General features: G+C 44.0%; 1 protein-coding gene across 1 annotated transcript; it reads right to left on the minus strand.

The window, feature by feature from the left end:
- Positions 1 to 201: 201 nt before the first annotated feature.
- wnt7aa (wingless-type MMTV integration site family, member 7Aa) lies at positions 202 to 10,930 on the minus strand (the record flags this gene model as incomplete). The annotated part of the gene is made up of 4 exons (XM_080846538.1): positions 202 to 675; positions 4,731 to 4,998; positions 9,873 to 10,103; positions 10,860 to 10,930. 4 exons carry the CDS (start codon positions 10,928 to 10,930, stop codon positions 202 to 204), a joined length of 1,044 nt encoding a protein of 347 aa, XP_080702664.1.
- Positions 10,931 to 11,376: the final 446 nt, after the last annotated feature.

Here is an 11,376-nt window from a genome sequence, read left to right on the forward strand (position 1 = left end):
CGTCCCAAGTTGTCCATAACGACCCCTGAAAGGGACCTCTGTATCTTACAAACTTGCGTTTCAATCCGTCGAACACACACACACATATTATGTGTGCGTATATGTGCATAAATAAGTTGTCCAATAAATATATTTATATATTTATATTAACCATCATTAATATTAATAATAACAATAATAATAATAAAAACACTTTTCTCATTATTTACACGTGTACACCTCTGTCCTCTCGCTGCAGGTGTTGCACTTGACGTAGCAGCACCAGAGGAACTTGCAGTTGCACTGCCACACGCGCGAGTACTGATGCGTGTTGTAGCCGCGCCCGCAGCACATCAGGTCGCAGCCGTTGGGCTGTGCCGCAGTCTTGTTGCACATGCGGCCCTGCGTGCCCATGCTGCCTGTCACTGGGTCAGCCTCGCAGTAGTTGGGCGACTTTTCGATGTACACCAGGTCGGTGTCCTGCGGCTTGCGGAAGGTGCTCTTCACCTTGAGGAACTTGGGCCGCTTGTTGCGGCTGGCGCGGATGGCCTCCACGTGCACGGCCTGGTTGTATTTCTCCTTCAGCATGTAGCCCAGCTGCCGGAATTTGGGCAGCGTCGTCCAGCAGGTCTTGGTTGTGCAGGAGCCCGACACGCCGTGACACTTGCATTCCAGCCGCATGTTCTTCTCCAAGATCTACAATACAAGAACACGTAGACAAGTCAGCGTCTGGGAGACGAAAACAGGCCCTCTGACACTAGGGTAGCGTGTACACTGACCTCCCTCTGGGGAGACAAGGATCAGTGGCTTCACACAAATCCGCTAGCAGCTGCAGGTCACTCATTTGTTTTCCTTCATCATATCTGATAGGGCTCCTCTTAGATTCTTAAGAGATGAGTAAACTTCAGGGAGAGTGTGTTGATCTTATCATTCAGTAACAACTTCCCATCTCTATAGCTGTGGCATCTATACTTACTCTCATAAATTCAATTGCTGATAACAGATACACTGTTAACTTTCTTTAAATGAGAAGAGCACTTCTGTAGATACATTCATAAGGTTTGTGTGATCATTACCCTATGGTTTGGGGAACTGGCGCCTCATTTTTTTCTAGACCAGCATATTTTGTGAAGACTTAGACAGGTTGAGACAAAGTTTTTTTTTTTCTTAAACGTTCCCAATGAAGAATGTGGGGACTGTTAAACTCGCTGCGCCAGAATACGATTTGCCTCATGCTTATGGCCCCAAAGAATGAGGCAGGAGGGGGGGGGATCACACACACAACACTGAGAAGACCAGTCACTGTAGTCAGTCTTTCCGGGAGCTTCCACACTTGTATACAAAACATATTACGCAAACGATCCCCCTGCTCAAAATATCAGAGGCGGGTACAGGAGACTCTGTGCGCACGAGACGTGTGTGCAAGGCCTAGTGCAAACCGTGGAAGGTATGACATAAACACAGCTTGAATGGCAATCATGAGTTCGTTCAACAAGAGCCGTGTGTATAGTTTACACAGATAAAGCCGCGGAGCTAGGTTTCATGTCTCCATGAACAGGTGCCTGTTCCTACCAAGAGAGGGTATCCGGGCCTGAGTAGCATCATGGCTGCATTTCTTGCATTTCACTGGGTGAAGACGGACCTCTGTTAAATGATGGAGAGACTTTTATTTTCTTATCTCTAAGTGTCTTCTATTATTATCACACATTAATGCCAGCAGGACCACTGCTACTGAGAACCATTCCAGAGTCGTTTGCTCTCCGGGTTGCCAATTCCCATCAAACAGGAAATCTATTAGGCAACATGTACATGTAACTATCAGTTTCACCAATACAGGGGGAGGCCATACTGTTTCAGTTTGGTGTCTGTAGGATGTCGAGGCCTTTGCCCCTATGAGCTTAAGAAAATAAACTACAACACAAACACAGGCACAGGAGAGGGTGTTTACAACTAAGAACGAGCCGAGAACAGCTGGATGATGACGAGAAGGGACCAGTCGGACGAAAAATACACTAACCAAAGATCCTTCTGTAAGGCCCACAAACGAGAACACACTGCAAATGATGATTCACTGTGATTAAAACATTAAATCATACCACGTAATGCCTAAAAGGAACTTTAAATAGTGATTCATAACTGCTGAAACAAAGACTATTATTTAATGCCTATAATTATGCCTACTTATAAATCCAAATAAGGTTTATGTACAATTGGACATGTCAGTGTGGCTCCACTGGTTAAGTGAAGGTACATGAATATCATAGCTAAACATCATGAATGCCTTTAGTGTGCTGTATCTATGTAGGCTTTAATTAAAGTCTTTACTTTTGTTGAGGTTTTTTTTGCATCTTGGTGGTTTGCTTGTTCAAGGGATCAGTTTAATCTTTTGTGTAGGTGCCACAAGGTATTTCTACCTTTCTCTCCCTCTCCCTCTCTTGCTCTCTCTTTATCTTTCTTTCTTTCTCGCTCTCTCTAAGGTATACTGATGTAATGGCATGTGTTCGCATATCTTCCGTGTCTTGTCAGGCTCTGTGGGTGGGAGGCCTCGTGTGCATTAGGGAGGCCTCACCTTAGTTTTTAATTATTCCACATGCATCACGATGCTCAGACTCTCTGGAGTCATCGGGGGTAATTGAGAGCCGCCTCAGATACACACCGGGCTTAGTGCGGTCATGCCGTTGATTCTTGATAAACAATTTATGGCTATTGAAGTAAAATGTCGAAGTCTTGCAACAAGAGAGCTGATCCTCACCCCTCACCCCACCCCAACCTCCCTACCAAGCAGCATATTTCACTCACATATGCGTCAGACAAAACATCTTCAGTTCGGAGTTTGTACTCTTGAGTCCATAGCAACTGGGTTTAACGGGAGCTGACACATCAAAAGTCTTTAATTTCAACGTTGGGAATAATGCGTTTTTGTTACTGGGCTCTGGCTAATTGTGTGGTTTGATGGAGGGGTTATTGGGTTGCACTGATCTGGCAGCCCCTGTGCTGCCATTCGGCTTGAGCGATGGGCCAGAGGGGGGCATTAAGTTAATGATTACTCCGAGGTATTTCAAGTGGTCCCATGCCAGACCTTTGAGGTTGCGATTGCCCCCACCCCTAACCTCCCACCCTCCACCGCGTCTCCTCATCCTCCTCATCAACTACCCTGTCCAGTGCTGAAATATTGCTTTCTGAGTCGTTGTGAAATCGGTTTGGGATTGGTCACGTTTGGTGGAGACAAAAGTGTCTTTTTATATTCCTTAACGTTGTTAAGTGAACGGCGAGTCTCAGAGCTCAGCTTGGTTTGCATGCTACAATATCTAAAATGGATTTTTAAATGGAGTTTAGTTCAGCAAAGTGCCCACACACATTGTTGTGTTAATCTAATCACGGAACAAGAGAGCCGTTGGGTTTTGGCAGAATGACCACAAATAAAAGGGAAAACAAAAGAGAATGTGCACAGCGAGGCCTAATATAATTGAGTACCCACACTCAAGATCCAATGTCATTCTGGGGTCTGATCTAGTGGCTTTGGTTACTCCCACTCGGAAAATGCCCAAAAGCCTTCCTCAGTAGCTCCTCAAAAACATGCTGATTGACAGACTAAAGTAATGGATCTAGAGCGACTGATGCTGGTGGTGATTGTTGCGCGAAGATATGCGCTATTGTCTTAACTCAGCTGGAGACGGACCCATCAGCTTAGTTCAGTGCCCTATAATAACGTCCTATTGCATTGAAACAGAAATTGAATGGTTGTTTATCATCTGAGATTGACTCATAATAACTCCTCTTTAAACAAATCATCTGTAATTAAGCCCATGCATCATGTGAAAAGATAATAAAGTGGAGTGAAGGGAACCAGCCTGGTGGGGGGGGGGGGGGGCTATTCATTGGAAGCCAGGGCCAGACATATGAAAGAACTTGATTATTATGGGCTGTCAAAAGCCCCAGTAATTAGCTGGGGGAACTTTTAATCAGCAAATAATATGACAATATGTCTAAACTGCCACTTCAGTCTGTTTCATTATGCCTTTCAATTCATGCTGTTAGATTTCTATCAAAATAAAGGAGACGATATGAAGCAGAGTCTGACTAAACTGAAACAAGTGAACTGCTTAACCTCCCAGCAGCAAGCTAGTAAAATGGTGATGTTACATGTATACAGACAGACCAGCAGACAGGCAGACTGACACACATGCATTCACCTACACACATGCAGTCACACAAACACACATGCACACACACAACCAAACAAACACACACACACACACACACACACACACACACACACACACACACTTATACACACACACAAACACACACACACACACACACACTTACACACACACCGCACAAACACACACACACACACACACACACACACACACACACACACACACACAAACAAACACACCAACACACACAAACACACACACACACACACACACACACACACACACACACACACACACAAACACACACACACACACACAAACACACACACACACACACACACACACAAACACACACACACACACACACACACACACACACACACAAACACACACACACACACACACACCACACAAACACACACACACACAAACACACACACACAAACACACACACGCAAACACACACACACACAAACACACACACACACATACACACACACGTACCCCCCTGAACCAGATTTGAACATTCCAGTGGAAACATCCCAGGTCCTCGCACCCACCCCACAGCGCATTCCAGAGCACGCGTACCTTTCTGCCGACCTCGTTGTTGTGCAGGTTCATGAGTGTCCTGGCATTCTGCCTGATCTCCCGGGCGTCCACGAACACCTTGGAGAAGCTGAGGCCGTAGCGGATGTCGGCCGAGCAGCCGCCCCACTTCCAGCCCTCCTCCTGGTTGTAAAAGCCCTGCTTCTCCTTGTCACAGCCGCAGCCACTTAAGTTGCCCTGGGTGCAGGCCGCGGTGATGGCGTGGGCCACGCCAGCCGAGATGATGGCATAGGTGAAGGCGGCCTCTTTACTGCCTTAAGAGAAGTACACAGACCGAAAGAAAAGAAGAAAAAAAAAGAAAAGCTGTGTTTAGTGGATGGATGGATGGCTTACAACACAATCCTGCTGTTTCAGGCAGTGTCAGAACTCCTTTTACATACCTGCAATAGCTTTGACACTTAAAAGGAAAAATAAAATGTGCAATCTGTTCCAAGTTTTGCTTCATTTATCACGCATGCTTTGCAGAGATTAATGATAGCGTATTTTGGAGGAGGTGTGTGTGTGTGTGTGTGAGAGAGAGAGACAGAGATCGAGAGAGAGTGAGAGTGAGGGGAGGGAAACTGCTGGCAAAAAGCAGTCATGCTGCAAAATCTGAACTTCCACAAAAACTCCTCAGCCATTTTTGACCTATCAAGACAATAACTCATTAATGATACCACCCACCCATACTTGTGCATCAAGGGCTCATGGCCCTTTGGCATGTAATAAATGTGCTGCTTTTACACAGCCACTTCAGGGAGAACATGGCCACCAGCCTCCACACGCTCACAAACAAATCACCACCAGCAACCTTGACAAAACATGACAAAATATTCAGACTACGAATGATGTACGAGAGAACCAAGATGACCGTTCTGGGCAGAGGGAAGACTAGTCCATCTCCTACGAGGAGCACAATGGACACACGTTTATTTAAGGCACAACAGAGTGGAAGAGACAGGGGGAATATATGTTTAAACTTCCATCTGGCCACTGTCCCAGCTTCCGTCAGGAGAGGAGTACACCCAATGGAGGTGAGCCCGGCAGGCATGCAGAGCCTGTCGGAGCAGAAGACAAAGATAATTGATTGCCCCTTTAAATCAGGGCACTTCCAGGTCAGCACTGGGATTTGTTCAAACTAAGACAGGACTGAAAAGACTGCCTCCAGAACTTGCATTTTTCAGTGCTAGTGAAGAATTCTGAGTTTTAGATTATTATTATTTATTTTTTTCAATATCACAAGTTCTGTGTTTTTTTTTTACAATAAGGGTAACAACATTTTGCTAATTAATGCTTCACTGTATTAGTAGATCTATTTGTGCATATTTTCCACAGGGTTTTATTGCTATTTCACCACAGACAGCTGCTCATTCTGGCCTTCATTTGGCCCATATCCATGCCAGAACAGAGCCAGATCCCAGCCAGAGTTCAACCGGATCAGAACAAGCTTTTACTGTGGATCCTATGGGTAAGCTGCAACACTATAACCATAGTCCATTACAATAGGAACATGTGACATGTAGCCGCACCCAGCTGCAGGCAAGGCCATAGGAGAGAGACTTCAAGAGGGCCGAGGCAGATGAAGATATTGATCTGATTTGCCAGTTAGCTACCTGCCTCAGGCACTTTTGAGGAAGTGTACTCATTGCCTCCACATTAGATCACCATACCTTGTGTTTACCCTCTAAATGAATCATTTACGTGCAACGGAACAGATCACCGAATCATCAGGACCAGTTAACTCCTTGTGTTCAACCTGTTGCTATTTTCAGATACTGCCGTCCACTCCTGAGCAGAGGTTTAAAAGGTTCTGCCAGTGAAGGAACAAATGAAGCCATGGGTGTTTATGTAATAAACGATCAATTACAGACTTTAAGTCAATCACTCCAGCAGATACATCATGACTTGCATCTTATAATAATGCACAAATATAGGTAGTATTAAATCTGGGTAAGGTTACCTCTGTCAGATTCTTAAGTATAGTTCTATACTACTGTATAGCAACTTATAGCAACTTGGCTTAACCTATACCTTATAGGTATAAGGACAATACATGCATTTAGAAGCATCACCTTGCGGTGCAATGTAGTGACTATAACACTAATAATAACCACTTTTTTAGCCACGTTAACATTTGTGCAAAAAGCTATTGTTTACAGCTGTATTTCAAAAAGATATCAATTTCCACTGAGGCTGCACTGATTTTGTCAAGCATACCAAGACCTTCCTGGCACAGGACATTTCACAAGAGCAAATTTTATGACCAGACAAAAACATAGTTATGGATGTTCTGGGCACTTTCTAAGTGAAGCAACTAGGGAGAGAAAACTATTGCTAGTGCATTATCATTTCACCCAAGTGCACATATCTCTTCAGCATATCTCACCTGGCAGCGCGCTGATTTGTCAATGTAAGAGTGCACTTTATATTGTACTAAGTCTGTTATCCTCCTTTATGGTGAAGCTGATCAACAAATTAGCAGTGTTCAGAGGTCCTCACTAACACGCTGCCGGTATGCTTGGACCTGTCACTGATAAACATCTTGGAGCTGAGCCCATGCAATTTAAGGAAGGCCAGAGCTGGGCATCAATTATGAAAAGATTTTTATGGCTCCCTCGGGCACCCAGCCAATATAAGGGTATGTATCAAAAACTTAAGGTGAGTGGAGGTCGAACCCTTCTCCACTTTCAAATAAAGGTGAAAAAGTGTTATTTTGTTCTCTGTGTGTTGGTTGAACTGTGTTTACTTCAATGTAGAGATCCTGAAACACAAACATCACTGATAAAGCAAGCCATAAAACTCGTCTGTTATGACAAGTGTTTCATTACTTCTTTTCCAGCGGTATTTGAACCAGTGGCTTAGAATAATTCTATGTAGGACTTCACTGGCCAAAAAAACTGCAAATGCACAAGGTTAATTTATAAACCTAACACAATGTACTTGTCTGGACTTGAGGCCTTAATGCTGGTGGAAGAAAACTATTTTGGAGCATACCATGGGCTGGTTAACAGGCAGAAAACTCAGGGAGTGGGGAGCTGTTGCTGACACACTTACACAAAAATAAAAGGCTTAAAACATGTCTACCCCTCTTCTTGTGTATGGGTGCAGAGCATTTTACAACTTCAGGGCGTAGTAAATCAGTGTTCAAATCTCTTAGCACCAGCAGTGGGGTAAGGGTAGGCTCTCCTCTCTAAGGGGAAATGTTATCACAATTTGTGAGGGACACACTGAAGAAGTGTCTACGACTGCAGGCTTGAGGATTCAGAGGCGTTTTAGGGTAATGGGGGTGGGCGGTGGTATTACCTCTTAGTTCTTTAGCGTTGAGAGAGTGTGAAGGTCCCTCCCCACCAACGCAGGATTAAACAATGGCATTCATCTCGCGCCACTCTGTGCTTCTGTGCGTACGGCGGCTAATCTGCGCGGTGAAACCAATCCGATTAGAACGCCTGTCTAGTCGGCCTTTCCCCGGGCGGTATCAAACACAGACAACAGTGGGCCCCGGCGAGATAAAGCAGTCCGTGCCTAGAGATGGATGGCCCACTGACCGAGAGAGGGGACCCCAGCGGGGGCTGGGAACAATACCGTGTCACAATGTTTCACTGTCACATACATCGTCATAGCGCCCAAGGGGGCATTGTTTGCTAGACTCAGCAGCTGTCCCATCTATGGCAAAAACAGCTAAAGGTGACAGAGAGAAAAATCGAAAACTTCATGAATGGGACGTAGGGAGATGAGCTCAAAGTGATTAAAGCCACCCTTTTTTGTTTCATACCCTGAGATCCCCGCAAGTCTTTGATGGGGAGGATGAGTATGCAAGTTCTCCCTCAGCAATACATGCAAGTCTCTACAGATCATTGGGTTCCCTTTGAGCCTTTAGCACACATTCTCACAACTGTCTATCTCTCAGGTAGTTCTAGCACAGAGAGAGACAGAGAGAGAGAGAGGGAGAGAGGAGGAAAGGGCAAATAGAGAGGGTGAGAGGGAGAGAAAGAAAGAGGAGGAAACAGGAGAATTATGGTTAATATGATCCCCCCTTAAAAAAGTTTATTTGCGGGACAGTTCAGTCACTTGAGCACTGAGACTCCCCTGCAGCCATCTTCCCCCAGACAAACAGCTCCATAAGCCAGCCTTTTTTTCCCACCAGTCAAAGAGCCTCGAATCTAGGCAGCCCCTCACACAACCATTCATCAAAGTGTTGGCAGCTCAATAGCACTGCAAAATAAACTCTAAATAGGCCCAGAGTTTGCCCTAGGAGAACGGATAACATTACCCAAAGGGAAAAAATCACTCGTAATTAGTTTGTGCTTTGTTTTTCAGGACAACATATTGTTAAACCACCGTCCTTACAGTGTACAGTATTTTTTTGTCCTTGTATTCAACTAATGTAACTTATACCCGTGGTAAGGAGAAGAGCTTGGCTACCAAATCATTACAATCTACTGATAAGGGGGGGGGGGGGGGGGGGGGGGCATTGGGGGCAATAAAAAAACAGTCAGACTACTTGCACTGAGGCAAAAGAGAATGTGAACACGGCACCGGCGGTTGTTTTACACTGGGGGCAAATCTGATGCTGCCGCTGAAAAAGTCACAGACACAGAAACAGTTCAAGTTGTTGAACCAGTATCAAACTTTTCACAACAACCACAACAGGGCATCAGGTTGCAACCTCTCGCTGAATCCTTACCTGTTTGCTTCATTTAGTGGTAATGTAAGATCTATTACATTTATTATAAATGCCTATTATATCCTTAAATCTATTTTTATGTTAGATTTATTTACCTTTGTCATGCCACAACAGCAATTAGGTATTAGGCAATTATCCTTATGTGTAGGGATGGATGCATGTGTTAGAAGTTAAAAGTTAAACTAAATAAGCTTATAATCATAACTATTCAAGCCTCTCTCTAGAACTGGAATGAATATGATTTTTTCTTGTAACATTCTAACAATCCTTAGTAACACTGTAGCTACTCACTGATAATGATCATTTTATGGCCATCTTTAGGGAATGATACATGCCACAGGTAGAAGAACATTCACTTGTTGCTGTACCATACACCCCCATGCATTTGGTCAGACCTCACATAGAGTGCCTTTTTGTGTTATTGCATTTTTGTGATGCTGGACGTAAATAATTTTTGTAACATACCCACTTTCAATTCTTTTCCAAAGACAGTCATCTCGCCAAGGGCAGAACAATTCCACCGTCCATTCTTGAACTGAAACTGGCACTCGTTGATTCCCATTTGTGCTCCTTCTCCGATGACTATGATAGCGTCGGGCCGGCTTTGACAGATCGTCCTTTGACGAGGGGCCAAACCGGGAATTTTGTTACAGATAATACTTGCCCCCAGAGCAACCACAGACGAAAAGCCCCTGAAAAGTTTAAAGTACATTTTAGAGATTATAACCACGCACAGGGAGCGCCTCTATTTTTTTTATCTAGCAAACCAGGTAAGACACAGAGGTTATTATGACATTATTGCGCCGCGTGCACATATAGATTTTCAGGACATCTCTCCCTATTATATCTATACATAATACATACGCATAAATGAATTATAGGAGTAGCTTTACAGTACTTACATATGAAATTGGCAATTTTGTCGTGTGGCCACCTGACATCTCAGAAATAAAACTAAGGGAAATAGGCTAAATAATTCAACAGCCAAAAAGCACTAGCCTACTTACACGTTCAAAATGTGTCGTGTATGTGCTATTGCAAATAATGAAATGCAAAAACAATTTTCCAGTAGCCAACTCATCTATGGTTTACTTCGACCTTACAACATGACTTTTCGGCTGCATGAAATATTATTGAACAAAGTTAGGCTATTTGATTAATTTGTACGAAGCTCAAAAACATTTCAGTTTGTTGCTTGCAAAATAGATTTTAAAAAGTCTTCAAGAAGAAGTGCCGAGATCAATCACGGTTCTGCCTTCTATATCCTCGGAGATATCACCACTGCCCTGTTTCGGTCGTTCCCAGTTTGCTTGCTTGAAATCTGTAGCCTACTGTTCTCTGTATCTTAACATAGCGCGGGCAGATCGGGCCAATTTGCCAAATTTGTACAGAAACATCTTTAAATTGGGATACACAGACAATAGTTATTAGAAGTACGAAATGCTTACCCAATTTTCAAATACACAATCCCCAAGCAGAGAAAAATGTGAAAAATCCAGCGACGCGTCTTTCTACTCATGTTCCCCCTCTTACCGTGCACACACTAGGGGGAAGTTGGTAAGGAGCAAACACCGACTGCTCACAGTTGGTGGAAATCCTTAAATTTGCTAATTTACCGTGTCCCGTAGAATAATGTCAAGTTCCGTCACAAAAGGGAAAAGATATCCTTAGAAGAATCTTCGGCTGGCGTGTGTTCACCATATGTTAGGCAGTTTACGTGTCTCAGGTAACTGGCTTCACAGAGAGTGACACAAGCCGCACACGGAGATCTCCGACTCCCTCTCTCCCATAGGTCCTATATCTGTCTACTTCATCTATCAGGGCGTGTTCTTTAAGATGTAGCTCATCTTCATAGGCACATTTTTTCCGGTGTAAATCTTGTTTTCGACCCGTTACCTACATGCGTAATTGCACCATTATCATTGCAGTAGCCTATACAATTCCAAACTTTAAAAACGCGTACCT

The sequence above is a fragment of the Sprattus sprattus genome (assembly GCF_963457725.1).
Source record: "Sprattus sprattus genome assembly, chromosome: 10".
NCBI classification, from domain to species: domain Eukaryota; kingdom Metazoa; phylum Chordata; class Actinopteri; order Clupeiformes; family Clupeidae; genus Sprattus; species Sprattus sprattus.